Raw genomic sequence first — 19,120 nt, 5'->3', positions numbered from 1 at the left:
AAGAATTGTTCCTTGTGCATCACTCACAATTAATCATTAATTGTGCAACAATAAAATACCATGGGGTGCTTAATATCTTAAATGAAAACAGAAAATGCTGGAAATACTCTGGAGGTCAAGCAACAGCTTTGAAGAGAGAAGCTAAATTATTGTTTCAGGTCAATGACCATTACACTAGTTTCTTTCTCTCGCTGCAGATGCTGAGTACTTCTAATCATTTACAGCAAATGAAGTGATTCTTCTTGAAATCAATTGCTATTAACATGTCTTTTCACCCAATCTCCAACTCCTTTAGAAAATACAAAAATAGATTTTTTTTTTAAAAAAGCAGGAATGGTCTTCTTACATTTTGAAAAATGGCATTACAATTTTTTTTAAAAATAAACTTTATAATGTTTGTGTCAAAAACTAAAATCCATATCCAGGTGCTTTAATTTATTCACATCACTTTTGACTCTGGCTACTCTTCTCACTGCTGTTGTCTCAGCTTTCAATTTTTTCCCAACTACTTTACAAAATCTGTCCCCATGAAGATTTGTCTATCTTGTTTAGAGTGCAGTGAGAAAAAAAATCAGGAACCTCAATCCTATGCCAGTGCCTCACTGTCTGTTCCAATTTATTATTAACTCATTTGTCTTTTAATAGTGCTCCTTCTCCATTTCTACTACCACTGTTTCTCCTGTTTTATTTTTGTCTAAAACTGCAGAGAAAGAACATTGCCTGCAACCCTATCCTACATTTAATCAGTTACCTCTGGTGAACCCCCAGGCGTGATTCACAATTTCTCCACTGATGTGTTTTCAATTTTTTTACACCATCTAGAAACATGGAATTGGAAAGCTGTTGAAACTCAGTTCTGTGTTCATGTTTCCTTCACAAGGATTTTATAAATAAAGTTATCAAGATTAAGTGAGCCATTCTTTGCACCAACTTCATATTGGCAAAACATCTAGTTGACTGAGTTCATATAAACATTTAAATTAATCTGTTCTTGCCCCTGTCAAATGCATACAATCCTGAGCATTCTTAGCAGAGTGTATATGGAGACAACAATCCCTTTTTTAGAGAACATAACACTATAGGCCAGTTTAAACGCAAGGGTTAGCCCTTGAAGTGATTTTTTTTTCCCCACTGAGAGTTGAAAGTCTTTGGCTGCAGAGGCAGTGGGCTTCCTGATAAGCCAGTAGGGAAAATGTTACTGGAGAAGGATGATAATGTGGAGTTGAGGTTGTAATGTAGATAAATATTAGGAGAATTTGGTAACATTAGAGTAGGTTACATACATACACACATTTTAAAAACTGAAGAATTCATATTCAGTAACATTACAGAAACTATGGAGAATGCTATGCACATTTCACAAGTAGCTGCTAATTGAAATGATGTCATCAAACGTATCGACTGGAGACAGGTCGTCTGTGTTGAACAATTTTACAAGGCTTCTGATCTTTCTGCATAATGCTCACAAAAAGGTCACTCCTGGGTTTTGTTTACCTAAAGCAACAGATGGGAGCAGAAGGTGGGGGCTTTTGTAAGTGAGAGAGTCACATGGGCTTTCTAGCAGTTGGAAGATGAAGAGAGCGAGAGACTGAACAGTCACAGCTGAAGCAAGCAGGAAGCTTGTTGAAACCAAAACAGAAAGCTCCAGAATGGCTGGAAGTCCTATCTCTCTGATGTTTCTCTTGGAATAAGAGGAACAGAAAGGAAATCTCTGGTAGTCTGAAAGAAAGAGGTCATCATCTGGAGAACCCTGATGGGGCAAGTTTTGTCAGGAAGACATTGAGGTGACTAATGAAGCTCTCTCTGCAAACCTCCAAAGAGCCTTTCTGAGCGGTAAATATTGACCTTGCGAGCACCAAACCCTGGTGAATTTTTTACATGTTAAATTCAGTACACAGTATAAGAATTGCCTGCAACCAGTGAACTTGAAAGAATACGACGTGAGGTTGAGCTGTGAACCAAAGAACTTTTCTTAAATTTACACACGCATCATACACATGCGCTTAGAATTAGAAGGGGGCTAATTTGGGTTAGTTAAGTGAATAGTGATAAGTTAAAGTTTGATTCTGTTTTCATGTTTAAAGAACTTTTGTTTAAGTAACCATTTATCATGGTGAATATCTATTGCTGCTGGGTTTTGGGGTCCTTTGGGCTCGTAACAAGGTTATAATCAAATCAAATTGCTATTGATCTTATTGAAGGAAAGAGCAAGCTTAAGGAGTCAAATGGATTCAGCGGGCTAAATAGTCACTTCCTGCATCATAATATTTCTTATTTCATTACTGTTGTGCTAATGACCTATTTATTGTTGGAAGGGAAAACCCAAAGGAAAATGTAATTAGTTTTGAAGAATCATGGTTTATGAAAGGAGAAATCAGCAGCTTTAAGTTATGATTATTTGAAATGAGGTACATTGATAGAGGCAATGTGAATATACAGTACAACTCCAATCACCCAAAACCGGATTCTCAAAATCCTCACTTATCTGAAAAAAATTTTTAAATTTTGGATAAATGAGGTTATCCAAAACAAATCAGAAATCCTTATTTATCCAAAATTTTATTGGAGCCGAACTGATCGTGGACATTGGCGGAAGTGGGGACCTTGGTCTCCCAGCAGGAGTGGGGCCTCGATGATCGGCGGCAGCCAGCATTTTTTTTTGTGAGAATTAAACCTTATTTTAATGCTTAAAAAGCCTTCCCTTGTTGTTTGTTGTTGTTTAAACACTGTTACAAGTGATTTGCTGTTGCTACTGGGCAGTTTTTTAAAAATGACCAGTTCTCCAAAAAAACATTTATCTGATATACGCCAGCTCCCGGCCATTTCAGGTAATTGGAATTGTACTGTAAATGGAGGAGGTATTGAAAAGGAGGTAAACAAGTGCATCAGGCAGCATCCATGGAAAGCAATAGATCGTCAACATTTAAGGCTGAAAATCCTTCACCAGGAGAGACAGGGTCTGATCAGGAATACTCAACACGGGTTTGTGCATGGCAGGTCATGTTTGACCAATCTTGTTGAATTTTGTGAAGAGGTGACTGGGAATGTTGATGAAGGGAAAGCAATGGATGTTTATATGGACTTCAGAAAGGCCTTTGATAAAGTTCCACAGGAAAGGTTAGTTCGGAAAGTTCAAGTGCTAGGTATTAACTTTGAGATAGTCAATGGATTCAACAGTGGCCGTAAGGGAGATGCCAGAGAGTCGCAGTGGATAACTGTTTGTCAGGCTAGAGGCCGGTAACAAGCGGTTTGCTTCAGGGTTCTGTATTGGGTACGTTGTTGTTTGTCATATACATTAATGATCTGGATGATGGGGTAAATTGGATTAGTAAATATGCAGATGATACTAGAATAGGTGGAATTGTGGATAATGAAGGTTTTCAAAAATTTCAAAAGGATTTGGACTACTTAGAAGAGTAGTGGGCTGAAAGATGCCAGATGGAGTTTAAAGCTGAGGTGTGAAGTGCTTTTTGGAAGGAATAATCAAAACAGGACACATTTAGTAAATGGGAGGGCATTGAAGAATGCAGTGGAGAAAAAAGATCTAGGAATAATGGTTCATCGTTCCCTGAAGTAGAATCTCATGTGGATAGGGAGGTGAAGAAGGCTTTTTGTGTGCTGGCCTTTATTAATCAAAGCATAGAATACAGGAGTTGGGAGGTAATGTTGAGACTATTCAAGACATTGGTGAGGCCAAATTTGGAATACTGTATGCAGTTCTGGTCACTGAATTATTGGAAGGATATCAACAAGGTAGAGAGTGCAGAGATTTATGAAAATGTTACTTGGGTTTCAAAATTTAGATTACAAAGAAAGATTGAGCTGATTACCATAAAAATTAGTGTATAATGCAACCCCCCCCCCATTTTTGAAGGGAAATAAGGAGAAAAATTTTATCCCCCGCATGTGTAATACGACCCCCCCATCCCCTCGCCCGCCTGAGTCACGCTGCTGTCTACCACTCACCAGCCCGCCCGAGTTGCAGAATTTTTTTTTAAATTTTACTCTTGTGTATAATGCAACCACCCCCCCCCCCCCACATTTTTGAGGGGAAAAGGGTGGAAAAATTTTTCACATTATACTTGAATAATTACGGTAGGTCTTTATTCCTTAGAGCGTAGAAGGTTGAGAGGGGATTTGATAGAGGGTATTTAAGATCATGAGGGGGATAGATAAAGTTGATGTGGAGAGGATTTTTTCCCTTGAGGGTAGGAGAGAATGAAACAAGAGGTCATGAGTTAAGAGGGCAAAAGTTTCAAAGTAACATGAGGGGGAACTTCTTCACTCAGAGTGGTGGCTGTATGGAATGAGCTTCTGGGAGAAGTAGTGGAGGCAGGGTCCATTTTGACATTTAAGGAAAAATTGGATAGGTATATGGATGGGAGGGGAATGGAGGGTTAGGTGGGACTAGAGGAGAGTACTTGGTTTATTGAGGACTAGAAGGGCCAAGATGGCCTGTTTCTGTGTTGTAATTGTTATATAGGAATGGCGAGAACCAACAGATGCCCAAATAAAAAGGTTCGTAGGGTTGGCAGGTTATACTAGGGAGGGGAAAGAAAGGAGATCTTACACTAAAGAGTGGATGGGACAGAGGGCTGACGAAGGTGCACTCTGATGGGAGTAAGAAAGTAAAAGGAGTGAGGGGCTGGACAAAGTAAATGGTAGGAGACAGGCAGCAAGGGAATATAGCAAGGGATTATTCATGAAGATCATTTTGCCCTATAGTTTCCAACAGTATGTCTGATCCATTGGAACCCCAATGCATTTATAAACTTGCGTAAATAAGGAGCTCAATATTGTTCAAGATACTCCAAATGTAGCCTCACCAATGCCCTGAAGCATAACTGTTTGTTTCCTAACATTAAAAATTAACACTCTTGTAATTTTTCTAATTAATTGCTGCATTGACAAACCCACCTTTTGCAAATATGTATAAGGACAAACACATCCCTCTGCATCCTTTCATCATTTATATTACATTCCTCGTTTTAATCTTTTTTCCAACATGGATTAATCTCACATTTTTCCACATAAAACTCATTTCACCTATCTTTATTCATTCAATAAAGGCACCTTTATTGCTCTGCCTCTTTATATCCTTTTCCCAACTTTTTTTCCATACGTTTGTGTCATTAGAAAAGCTAGCAACTGTATTGTTATTGTCTTCATCTAGGTTGTTTTGATGAACAATGAAAAGTCAAAGCCCCAGTGCATACTCCTTCAGTTACTCCATTTTCTGTCAGCCAGTTCTATGTATGCCAATATGTTAGCTCCTAAATTAGCCATTCTCAGTCTTTTTTTTTAGGCTATGGTCCATTTAGGAGGCTGCTCAAAGTTTATGGGCCCCCTTCCCTGTGAAGCAATCAAGTTTTGGTTTCTTCTGTACTTTTCTCTTACCGACTGCATTTAAAAAAATATATACATATATATTGATGTATAAATATATATGTAAATATAGAGGTGAAAAGAAAACAGGGATTTTACTTAAATGTGCTGGGGCCGTTGGGGGGGGGGGGGGTGGTAGGGGCGGCCCATAGTACCCCTATTGAGAATTGCTGACCTAAACGATGAACAATCCATGCGGCTCCCTTCTGTTCTTTCCCTAGCCTGATAAATCATCGTCCTATTTGCTTATACAATTCCCTTTTAAAAGGCCTGCCTTATAGTCAGCAAGTTACTCATATTTCCCAATAAGTTATTTAATCTTTATAAACACATGTACGATCTTGTGTAAACTATTAAATATCTCTCCACCTTTTTTTCCCCCAGACTCTTCTAACTTTGTACTTAAAATCCCTGGTCTCTGGAACCACTGAAATAAATCTCAGATTTTGTAAAGATTCAACATAACAACCCTGTTTTTGCATAGTATGTATTAATTAGTTGCCCTCAAACCATGTCTGATCACTTTTGACAATTTATCCACAAATAGAAGCTTCCTCATTCCTGCATATCCATTTGATCTGTGACAACAAGTCTTCTTCTGTCAAATCATGTTAGTTAAGAAAACAATTACAGTACTTTATTTTGTAATTATTACATTTAATTTGCAAATATTAATGCCTCAGAGGACCTTTAAATAAAGGCCAGTATGAGACAAACCTGTTCATTGCCATGATTATTTTGCTTCAGTGTTTAATAGATGTAGAATGCAAAGGAATTAATACTGAGATTTGTTGCAATTACATACCTCAAGACGTTTGACCTGCGTCTTCTCAAATTCTAGCTTGGTTTCAAGTTCACGAATCTTGGCTTCTTGTCTACTCACCAAAGATTTATCTACCATGGATTGCTCTGTAAAGTCTAGCTGACTCTGCAATCCTTGTAACTAGAGAAAGTTGCACAGGAAAGAGCAATATCAGACTGTATAAAGAGTGAAACTAATTTAAAATGACTAATGCTGTAATTCATTTGAAGTTAGCAGAATATTTTTTTTTCTTATTCCACACAAATAAGAAATCTGTGCTCCTGACAAAGGGCTCATAAGTCATCCTTTTTACCAGTGGTGCACTGAAGCTGCACAAAGCATGATGCACAGGAAGCAGTTCCATGTACTATTAGTCTCTCATTCTGACAGTGCCTCGCTCCGCTTATACTTCTATCATCTGAAAGGGTAAATTTGATCTAAATTGAATATTCATTTCTATTTTTTCATCAAAGTCTTATCATCATTCTGAAATGTTCAATCCATAGGAACTACAGATGATTAACCATCACAGGCTGGTTAATATATGGACTTACGCAATCGTTTCCCAGTATTTCCTAAAATTTAATATTGAAAATGACTGAATTAAAGCAAACATTTTGAGATTGTTAACCCCAGAAAAATATTTCTTTAAAAAAGGTTCTATCTTTTGATAATGGTAATCATGATTTAATTGACGATAGCCTTTTGTGCATACCCAGTAACTCCATAGATGAAACTCAGGTCTATTTATGCTGTGTTCTAGTTAGAATTTGAAAGGGGTAATTCTATCTTGGTGAAATAAATCTATGTATTTCTTACCTTTAAGATACACTATACACCAATTAGCTTTGGTTGTATAAAGAAGTTGAATACTGTGCCAAGTTTGGGTTGGACGAGGCACAGGGTTCATTTCATAGAGAAAATTCAAGAAGTGCCAAAACAAGGATTAGCGAGAACCTCTTTTTGAATATTTTCTGCTCCATTCTCAAATTCACAGAAAGAGTTGTGACATTAAGAATAGGGTGAATATGATGTCAAGCAATGCAAGATTACTTTAATTTATTCTTAAAAACAAGCGACTTTTATTGGCAGAGCTTCAAAAGTTTGACTACTTCAAGATTTTTTTTTAAACTAAAACAGGCTATTCAGCTCACATTAATTTATTAATCAAGAAAAATTCTGATCACTTACTACAACCACATTTATAGCAGTTTGCTTGAGAATCTATAAAATATTTTATTACTTGCTTAAGTTTAATTGCTTGAAAATATTTTCTCATTCATTTAAAGGATAAAGATGCAAAGATATAAATTACTGTCCATCTCTGAGGAAGAGGCAGTGAGTTTTCTCCTTAGACTACTTAAATTTTCCCACAATGAAGTCCATTCATGTCCAGTTATTTTCATTATTCATTCTTGAGAAATACTGGTAAATTATGTACTAACCAACCTCTGATGGGCATTTCAGAATGATGATAAGACTTTGATGAAAAAATAGATATGAATATTCAATTTAGATTAAATTTGCTCTTTCAGATTGTATTAGCAGAGCAAGGCACTGTCCAGACCATCAATGCAATATTTTTCGAAGTCAGAATGGAACCTTAGCAGAGGATAATGTTGCAATGTGTTTATTGATCATTTTTCTTGAAGGTAATGGTTGAGGATTTGTTAAATATGGTTTAAGTTGTCTTGGCAAGAAAATGCAGAGCAATTTTTTGATGGTACAAATTGCATTCACTTCCCTGGTAGTGGAGGAAATGACTATTTTGGATTGTGAAAGAGGTGCTAATCAAATGGACTGGCTTATTTAAGGTTCTTATTCAGGAAAATGGAAAAATTCCATTAAAGATTTGTCTTTTGCCTTAGAGAGATGATGCAAGAGACTTGGTGAAACAAGTGGAAAGTAATATGTGGAACATTCTCAGTTTCAGATTTGCTCTTGGAATTAATTAATATAGCTGATCCAATTAAGTTTCTGGACAATGGTGACCTTTGGGACATTGAAGGTTTAAATACCAATGAATGTCAAAGATAGGTGTATAAAACTTTCCCCTAATGAAGATGCTCATTGTCTACCATTTATGGTGCAAGAATTTTACTTTCCACTTGCTACACCGGAATGTTGTCTGGGTATTGCAGCATTATAACTGTAGATTATGACAAGAGAATAAATTACAAACCTTTTCTTGCAACTCTTGTTTTTCTTTATAAGCTTCATCTAGTTGTGACTGTAGATCATTAATCTGGCCCAAGTCCCGAGATGACTGTAGAAATATTTAGTTCCATAAATATGAACTTAGTTAAATTTTCAGGAATTAATTAGAAAATGTTGGGCAGAAAAGAGACAAAGTCTGCCACTTTATTGGAAAATTCTATCTCAGAGACAAAACACAATCTCTGTTGTCCAAAGATCAGTATTAACATTCAAAAATATTCAGTATAATTAGGAACATGTTACAGAATCAATAAACAAATAAGTTTAAAATGCAAAAGTTGAAAGATTGAACACATGCATAGAGTATGCAATTTAAAACACTTACAAGCTTACCTTTTCCTGGTATATAATTTATCTCATTCATTTTATTGGCCCTTTACATTTTCACCAATTAAACTGGTGCTATTGAGGGAATACATTCCTCAGCCTAAACACCTGCAAAACTCTGTAGGCTGACATACCCTGTTGGATGGCATGAGAGATCACCAGCAATGTTACTGTACTGCAGCCAGCACTCAATTTAGATTAAATTTGCTCTTTCAGATTGTATTGCAGCCTCTTTCGGGGAATAGGCCTGCTATTAGCTACTCTGCTGGGAATCTTCAGTGAAAGATCTGGCTATGCCTTGGATAAACTGCTGAAGATGATCATCAAAAACAGTAATCTGTCACTAACATTGTTGGAAAAAATTAGTCACATTTTCAATAATCAATTGTTTTTCTAAATTTTACTGTATTTAAAATTCTACTCTGCAAACCAGAAAAAGGTTGTTCAGTTAGCATAGTCATTCAGAAAAATACCTACCTGAGCCACGATGGCTTTGTGTTTCTTCATGAGTTCATTCATATCTTCTTGGTCTTCCTCAAGACGGCTCTGTAGCTCATTTTTTTCACGTTGCAGTCGACTCAGCTGCTCTTCCAGCTTCAGGAGAATGTGGTATAAAATTCTGTTTAATGGCCTGCATGATGCACTGTCCTTACTATATCATGTATCTAAACAGTTTAAGACTGCATTTATCAACTCAGAAAGCTTTTTCTCACCCCACTCTTGCCCCTTCATCATTCCTCAGACATAACTAAGAAGAAAACAGAACTGCTCCTTCACCAGTGCCACTCAAACCAGGCTTTCAGAAGATGAGCAAGATGAGAGAGGCTTTATTTCCCATGGGAGGTTGGAAACAGTGCTTAAGAGATTGTAAATACCAAACCAAATAGAACATACTATGTGCACTCACCGATGCTCTTTAAATATGATTAAACTATTATCTTCATTTGGTTAAAGAGATAAATGTTTCTGAATGGTAGTTTCTTAATAGCACGTATCCTCAAGTACCATAATTTACCCTTTGTAACAAGCAAGACAACAGGGGATTGGGAGCAAACAAAGGAATAAGGATAGATGACAGCCAAATCTGACCCTCTTCTAACATGAATTCTACATATTTCTAGCATGTCATCAATATACAATTACGATAAACCACAAGCAAGAGAAGGAGATCTGACTACTCCATGTGGCTCAACTACTGATAAGATAAAGTCATTAACTTCATGGTAGCCAGGAAGTGTATAACAGTTACCTGGAAATCCGACACCCAATTAAATACCCTATACAATGGAATATGGAAATGCAAAATTATATACCCTCTGAGAAAATCACCTACAATCTAAGGCGGGGTGGGGGGGGAAACATGACATATTTGTTAAAGTGTGGCAGCCACATCTGAAATACATGGGTATGTAGATTAACTAGCTCCCCCTCCCCATGAAATATGGATATTATAAAAATCTGTCTTAGCAGAGAAAGGATTGGAGTTAAGGAAATGGAACATGGCTCAGGCGCCATGCATATTTTATTTTTAGCCCTTTTTTTTTTAGTTTGTTTTATTTTAGTTTGTTTTTTTCTTTTATTCCTTACTTGGGTTATTTAGTTAATTAGGTTGTCTTTTTTTAGGTTTTTGGTGGGGGCTCTGAACACCACTTGCATTTACTTGTACTAAGTATAATTGGTATGGTTATGTGTTTGTGGGCAAGGGGGGGAACAAAACAGACTGTACGTTCTGTGAATGTTAAAAAGATTGTATTGATTGTTCAAATTACTTTTGAGTCTGTAAACAGTCAAAATAAAATATTTAAAAAGTAATATATTCAAAACAACTGAAGTGAAATTCATTGTAATTTTTTGGAATTTTAATTGAAATATATAATCCTCAAAGAGCTATTCTGGTTTTATTTAAGTTGTATTAAAGTACATGCAATCATTCCCAGTATCAGAACAATAAGTAAACTTCTAAGGATTCATCTGGATATCTCAAGTTAAGTGAATTAACTTTGTTGTCAAAAAAAATATACATACTGCAACTTTGGCCTTAGAGATGTCTTCAATCTGAAGATGCAGATCTTCCATTTCAACTTCCATAGATTTTCGAGCTTTAACAGCTGATGCACAGGTGAACTCTGACTCTTCAAGCTGAAAATTATACTTTATATTTTACTTCCAAGTAAAAAACGTTGTGTAATAATACATAAAGTAAAAAAAGGGCTAGAGGAAAAGTTATAGGTTTTTTTTTAAAATTGCATTCACTTGCAAACCTGATATCAGAAATTGCCACTTTTAAAATCATTTTTAAACTTATTTCTGAATTTCATTTCTGCCTCTCCCAAATACTGACATTGGAAAACAATTATTTTTGTTTTTAATAAAATTTTCTGCTTTTTAAACACTTTTTATTAGCCATCAGAGAAAAAGAAAATAAGAGAGTGAAGAGACTGCTTTGCTCCAGTTTCTAACCTGCTGAAGAAATTCCATGGTTCAAGCAGCATCAGTGAGAAGAAAAACTTGTTTTCATTTTGGTGTACACAACCAAAACATTCTATGCATCAAAGCCAATACATGGTTTTTTTAAGAATAATTTTCTCCCTCTCCCAAGAAGAAAAAGGAAAAGAACAAAGAAAGAAAAATAGAAAGAATAGACAGATTTTTAAACAATACTGAATATTACCTAATGAATAAATTGTGACCTAATTATTCTAACACTTACAACTATTATTTTAAATATCAAGTATTATCGTAAAATAAAACACTACTGTGCAATACATAACACAATCAAAATCTAACAAACATCTAATAAAGTAAAAGAAAATGAGATACATTAAGGTGAGGCTGGGGAGTGACAAAATTCACACCAAATTCTACCAATTGACATAATTACTTAAAATTTTTCCAACAAAACTATAATATTTGTTCTTTAAATTATATGTAATCTTTTCCAAAGGTATACAACTTTGCATTTCACCATGCCATCTATCTAATACCAAATCCATATCCAATGTCCATGAAAGGGCTAAACAATTCCTGGCAACTGCCAGCACAATCTTTAGAAATTCTTTTTGAAACCAATTTAATTTTAAATTTGGACTAATCCTTGATATATACCCCAAAAGAAACAAACGGGAGTTTAACACCTGTTGAAGAAATCTATTAAATTAGTCCCAAAAAAATTAAATTTGGGGCACGTCCATGTAGAATGTAAAAAGGTACCCATGTCCTGTTTACATCGAAAACACTTATCCGAAGTATCTAACTTCAATCTATTAAGCTTTTATGGTGTAATATATAACTGATTATGAAATTGTATCACACCATTCTATATCTAACATTTATTGTATTTTTCCTACTATCATAACATATTTGTGTCCAATTTCTAAGATTTATAGCTTTTGCCAGGTCCATTTCCTCCTTTTGCTGAGATTTACTCTCCTCAAAAGTAAAAAATACATAACTGATATGAATTTTTTTTGTATTTGGATTTGATTTTATTGTTTCTATTGCATCATCTTCTAACAGTAAATAGCATGTAGTTAATCTTTCTCATAGATAAGCCTTTAATTGATAATATCCAGATATTGTATTATTTTGTATTCCACATTTAGCTTTCAATTTCAATTTCAAATGTCATTAAATATCTGCCTTGATAACAGTCTTTAATAAATTTTATTCATTTTTTTGACCAGTTAATAAAATTTATATTATTCAACGAAAACAGGATCAATTTATTTTGCACCAATGGCATTCTCACTAATCCATGCCCCTTAATTCCATCAACACATATATTTTGTGCCACAATGCGACCAAATGTTTTAATATTGGTGTGCCTGTTTCTCCAGTTAATAATACCTCATTCCATTTATATAGAAATTCTTCAGATTCTTTTTCATCTATTTTATTCATTTCTATATTAACCCAAGCCACTCGTTCTCCTTCCTCAAAAAAAAGAAATAAATCGTAGTTGGGCTGCTTTATAATAATACTCAAAATTTGAAAGTTGTAGACTTCCCGATTCAAATCTCCAGGTGAATTTTTCCATAGAAATCCTTAACATCTTGCCTTTCCACAAGAATTTCTTTATAATTTTATTTAGATTCTTAAAAAACATTTTAGGAATATCAATGGGTAAAGATTGAAATAAATATTGCACCCATAGAAACATATTCATTTTAATACAATTTACTCAGACAATTAATGTAATTGGTAAATCAATCCATTTTTAAAAATCCTCTTCAATTTTCTTAAACAATGGTCCATAATTAATTTTTAAAAGATTCTTTAACTGGTTAACAATTCTAATTCCCAAATATATTATCCCACATTCAGGCCATTTACATTTTGTGTATAGTCACCAAAGTCGATGGCATTATTTCACTTTTATCCCAATTAACTGTATATCCTGAGACTGCTCCAAATTGTTCGAATTACATATGTAATTTATCTAATGAATTTCCGGGTCTGTCAAATAAAAAATAATATCATCTGCAAATAAACTAATTTTATGTTCATTAGCCCCTATTTTAATACCCTTAAAATCCAAGTCTGTTCTAATTAATTCAGTCAATGGTTCAATTACTAATACATGATAATGAACAATCTTGTCTTGTTGATCTTGTTAATTTAATATAATCAGACACTGAGATCATTTATCACTACTCTTGTTCTTCGTTCAATATATAATGCTTTTATCCAATTTATAAATGTTTGTCCTAAGCCAATTTAGCAAGTGTCTTAAAAATTCTACTCTATCAAATGCCTTTTCTGCATCTAAAGCCACTGCTACGCTTAAATTTTCTTTCTTTTGAGCTAGATGAATTGAACTAATCAACCTAGTTACACTGTCTGCCAATTTTTTTTAAAATAAATCCTGTTTGGTCCCTGTTAATTAATTTTGGTTAAAAAAAATTCCAGCCAATTTGCCAATAATTTAAGCCACCATCTTATAATCTACATTAAGTAAAGATATTGGTTTATAAGACAATGGCATTAAGGGATCTTGACCTTGTTTTTGGAATTACCATTATAATTGCTGACTTAAAAGAATCAGGTAAATTTCCAGTTTCTTCCAATTGTATTAAAACGTTCATAAATTCAGGAATCAGAACATCTTTAAATTCTTTATAAAATTCTGATATAATTCCATTTTCACCAGGGGATTTATTATTTTGTAAAGAAGCTATCATTCTTCTAAACTCTTCAACTGTAAAAGAGGATCCTAATATTTTCTGTTCTTCTAAACTTAATTTAGGCAAATTAACGAGTTAAAAATCAATCAATTTTATTATCATCCTGTATAGACTCTGATTTATATAATTTTGTATAAATTGCTTAAAACAATTATTTATATCCTGGGGTTTATAGGATACATGATCTTTCTCATCTCTAATTGCAATAATAACTTTTGATTCTTGTTCCATTTTCAATTGCCACACTAAAACTTTATGTGCTCATTCCCCCAATTCATAATATCTCTGTTCTCATAATCATTTTTTTCCATTCTTATAAGATTGCAATGTGTTGTACTGTGACTTTTTATTCAAAAGAATTATTTTTTCTTCTGATGACTTTTAGTAATTCCTTTTCTAGATTTGATATTTCTGCCTCTAAAGTATTAATTTGAGGCATTTACTCCTTTCTAACATAATGTGTCCATGTATATATGCCTTTATTGCATCCCATAAAACAAATTATCCAAGGAATGAGCATTAATGTCCAAGAATTGCTCAGAACAAAGGAGAAGTATCTGATATAAGCCTTGCCTTAATTTGAATTTGTACCCAACTTTGAAGTCTTGCTGATAATAAAAACATATCAATTCTAGAATATGAATCATGTCTATTAGAATAAAATGACCAGTCCCTTTCTCTCAGATATATCCTTCTCCAAATATCGACCAAATTCAGTTATTTTTGCTGCCTTAAAATTTCAACACATTCTTTGTAGATCTATCCAATAAAGGGACGAGACAAAAATTAAAATCTCCACCCACTAAAATATTTTCATTAGCTTCCCCCATATTTAAAAAGGTTTCTTGTATAAATTTACAATCATCCACATTTGGTGCATAAATATTCATTAATGTCCATTGTTCAGAAAAAAATTGACAATTTATTGATACATCTGACTAAATGGGTCTAAAACTGTATTTTGTATTTTAATTAGAAGATTTTTATTTATCAAAATTACTACTCCTCTAGCTTTTGTATTAAAATATGATGCTACTACCATTCCAACCCAATTCCTTTTTAATTTTTGATGCTCCTTTTCAATTAAATGTGTTTCTTGTAGAAAAGCAATATGTACTTTAATTTTTTAGAACATAAATCAAAACTCTCTTTCTCTTTATAAGGTTTTGAAGCTCATTTACATCAAAACATAAATTTTAATCCTTTACTCATTGTAAAAATTAGAAAATTGTGACACTTTCCCCCTTTTCATGATTTCCCCCTCATCAGTCCCCGGCTCTTCATCAACCTCTTAAATACAAAAAAAACCATTAAATCCAGTAAAAAAGATAGTACTTGATTGAATACTTAAAGGAAACAAAGAGAGAAATAGAAAAGAGAACACCCCCTCGTGAACATTGTCATAAAGCCTTCTGACAATGCTACCACCCTCCATTTTATGTGTTGCGACTAAAGTCTCAAAATAACGTCCATGGTTCGGCAGGAACCAGTCAGCATATCTCCGGTCAGTCAGCATATTAAACTCATCTCTGCAATATTTCAAACTGCTTCCAGGTTTTTTTCCCACCACTTTCCATCTTCAAGTGTCCACTCTTTGGGTCAATTCTTGATGCACATCCGGCAAACCATCTGCATATTTTTGAGCATGTTCCAGATTCATAAAAATCTACTTGGACCTCCTTGATCAAATACTTTCAAAGTGGCAGAATTATGCAGAATAAAAGTATATCCTTTCTTCCACAGTATATTTTTAACTGGATTAAAACTCTTCCCTTCTTCATTAATTCAGGATAAAAGAACATCTTGTTTTCTTTAAATTCCAATGGTGCTTTTCTTTCATTAACCTGTTCGGCTGCTAATTCCAAGATTTTTTTCCCCTCACTTGAGAATGAAGAAATTTGACCAAAATAGGCCTCGACTTTTGATCTGGCTGAGGTTTAGGTCTAAGGACTCTATGAGGTCCCTCGATCTCAGTATCTCCTTTAAAATGCCCTTGTCCAAAAGTCTGAGGAATCCAACACTGAAAAACTCACTAATATCTTCTCCTTCTTTCAGGCCAATAATCTTAATATTATTTCTTCGACTAAAATTTTCTAATGAATCTACTTTTTCAGACAATTGCTTATTCATCACCAACACTTGTTCTAATCCTTCATCCACTTTATCTATTTTCTTGAAGAAATTGATTTTCCAAATTAATGCTTTGAATTTTTTCTTCCACTTCCTGTTTTTTCTTCATTTCTTTAACAATTTCACATACTTTATTAACTTCAGCCTCTTATCTCTTAATATCATGACTTATTAACTTTAATTCTTCAATAATCATAACCAGTGTGCCTTGAAATCTATGGATAGCTTTTACTTTTTTCTTACCCCTCCTACTTCTTCTTCCATCAATTCCTCCGAGCTTTGTTGTTGTTGTTCTTCCTCTCCTTTTTCTTCCAGCTCCAATAATTTTCCCTCCTCAGACAGCCTTTTGGACTGCCTAGGAGCCTGTCTAGAGGGCTTAGTAAGCCACTCTGACAGGGCCTCCTGTTGCTTCTGACTGCTCTCTCATGTGCAGTCGGGTCGCTCCTTTCCCCGACTCGTCCAGGCATCCCTGTTGTTGCACAGACACCGCAGTTCACTGCGAGGTGAGTCAGGAGGCCCTCTTCATTTGGGGAGTAGGCTTCACTACAGGTCCCAGCTTCTTCTCCAAGGCCTTTCTTTTTCCTCTGGTTGTTTTTCTTCCATCTTCTCTATAATTTCTTCTGCTTCTTTATCTCTCTTTGGCAGCATTGTATCTTTGGTTGTTTACAATTTATTCTGATGAATTTCTGGCTTTCCTCCACTTTTTTTTTTTTAAAAACTTTTTCACAGAGGAGCCAGATTTTCTGTCCTTGCCCTACGTCATCACATGATGTTCCCCCCCCCCGACCCCATCGATCCCTCAAGATAGGCAGTATAATGAGGATAGGGTGGGAATATTAGACAAATGTTAGACAGGGGACAGTAGAAGACTGGCAACAGAGGGAGAGGTGTAGGATGACAGACATTTATTTGGATGGTTGATTTATAAGACTGGGGCAGTGGACGAGCAGGTGGCAGTCAAAGGGGAATAAGGGAGGATGAAAAATGGGATGAGGAAGATCTATCCTGGGGCCTCCATGTCGGTGCAATCATGAAAAAGGCTCGTATACTTCATGATGAGCTTACGAAAATTTGGTATGTCACCAAGGACTCATTTAATTTTTTTTTCCATACATGTCATTAATAAATCATTATACAAGGGAACCATAGAGGGAGTGATTCCTGCAGAAGGCGGAAAGGGGTGGGGAGGTGTAGATGGGGCCAGTAGTGGGGAGGAGGGGGGTCTAGTTGCAAGTGGTGGAAATGATGAATGATAATGTTCTGGATATGGGGACTGTTGGGGTGAAAGGTGAGGAGAGGGGGAATTAAATAACTTGTTTGGAGGGAGGGAGGAATGAGAGTACAACTCTGAGAAATGGAGGAAATAAAGGATATGTCTCTATTAACCTCAATAGAGGGGAGGCTTCATTCCTAAAGGAAAAGGACATCAGTTGTCCTGGAATGGAAGCTCTCATCTTGAGAACAGATATTGTGAAGAAACTGGAAGAATGGCATCCTTACAGGAAACAGGATGAGAGGAGGGAAAAAAGGAATGAATCATTATGAAAATGAACAAGACCTTCTTAATAGCAACAAATTATATTGGAATTCCAGACTTTGAGGTTGCAATGGAAGCAAAAAATATCTGAATGGACCAATTTTACAATATTAAACAAAGCAGCATTCAGCCACTGGGATAAAAGTGCTTAACTGAGTGATGTCCCACCACACCTGCTGATAGACAATATCACTGGTGCTCAAACCACTTTCTGGGCCTCTCTAATCTCACATCAACTTCAATTTATAATTAATGTTGCACCACAAGATAATTATTAGCCCTTCCTTAAGTTTATTATTTTATTCTGTAGTGCATGCTCTACTAAAGGGAACGTTCTCAGAAGAACTTATTTATTTTCCTATCCTTTGAAAATGCAGACTTACTTCAGCTATTTAGAATGAAAGTAGCAGTGTACTTTGGCTAAGAATTGATCTTAGGTTGGTAATGGCAAATGCCTGCTATAATAATGGCAATGTAATTTATCTGTAAAAACTATTCCATTACAGAACTGAACTTCAGAAGCAGAACACAAAGCCACTCTTGCATTCCAGCAAGGAATTTCTCTTTCAACAATGGGCAATTTTTATTTTAAGCACAAACTTTCAGAGAATGTTGATCATGTTAATTCAGGAGTGTCAAACTCAAATTCACGGAGGGCCAAAATTAAAAACTTGGACTAAGTCGAGGGCCGAACTAAATATTTATTGAAAATTTTCAACAACATCTGTATGTTTTCTCTTCTTTCAACATATGTAATGTTAAACTTTAGGATATAACTTTAGGAGGATAATGTTACAGGACAGGAGTAGGTAGCTCAAGTTCACCCTTTGCTTGACCTGAGGGAAACCTATTTGGTCCCTGTGGAGATGTAGTCAGCATTCACAGGCTGTGTCCATTTTGGCCTGCATCAGGGCAGCATTTCCTGCTCACTCCTCAGGCTCTAGGCCTCTATTCACCCTCGACCCACCATCCCTCTACCTGACCAGTCCTTTACCCAACCTCTACTCACCCCTCACTCCACTCACTCTGCCTCTACCCACCCCATCCTATACACGCCCCTCTACTGCCTCTCCCCTCAACCTGTTCCTCCCTCTACCCGTCTCTCACCCTCTAATCACCCCTCCCCTACTCGCCCTGCCCCTCCCCTTTTACCTCTTCCCTATCCACTCCTCCTTCTACTCATCCCTCCCTCTAACTGCCCCTCGCACCACCATAACTTCCCCTGCCCATTACTCCTCACCTACACCCTCTGCCCACCCCTGCTTACCCACCCACTCAGGCCCAGCGCGCTGCCGATCAGCCTTTGCGGACAGCCACCATCTCTCTCTTCACGTGCAGGGCCAAACCAGCCGTCCCTGAGGTCCACGCGGGTGCAAGCGCTGAAGGCCGTGGCGACCAGGAGAAGTGCACTCGCGCTGTGGAAGGGCCGTCCGGTGCCAGTCGCGCGGGGCTCGCGCTGCCCGGGGGCCGTGCGCAGCCTGCCATGTCCGTCGCGCCGACAGGAAATCACAGGTGCTCGCCAATCCGCCGCACCGCTCG

General features: G+C 36.0%; 1 protein-coding gene across 17 annotated transcripts in view; it reads right to left on the bottom strand.

Annotated features, from left to right (window-relative positions):
• myo18ab (myosin XVIIIA b) overlaps nt 1-19,120 on the bottom strand; it is a 219,893-nt gene that overhangs the window by 21,991 nt on the left and 178,782 nt on the right. For all 17 annotated transcript variants that reach the window (XM_069911043.1, XM_069911055.1, XM_069911042.1 and 14 more), the window contains 4 exons: nt 10,757-10,870; nt 9,209-9,325; nt 8,370-8,453; nt 6,191-6,328 (listed from right to left, as the gene is read on the bottom strand). In XM_069911043.1, the coding sequence (XP_069767144.1) occupies nt 6,191-6,328; nt 8,370-8,453; nt 9,209-9,325; nt 10,757-10,870 (453 nt within the window). The remainder of the gene's footprint in view (nt 1-6,190; nt 6,329-8,369; nt 8,454-9,208; nt 9,326-10,756; nt 10,871-19,120) is intronic.

This window comes from Narcine bancroftii, chromosome 14 (assembly GCF_036971445.1).
Source record: "Narcine bancroftii isolate sNarBan1 chromosome 14, sNarBan1.hap1, whole genome shotgun sequence".
In the NCBI taxonomy this organism is placed as follows: domain Eukaryota; kingdom Metazoa; phylum Chordata; class Chondrichthyes; order Torpediniformes; family Narcinidae; genus Narcine; species Narcine bancroftii.
Note: the sequence above shows the minus strand (reverse complement) of the source record. Positions and strands in the feature narration are given on the sequence as shown.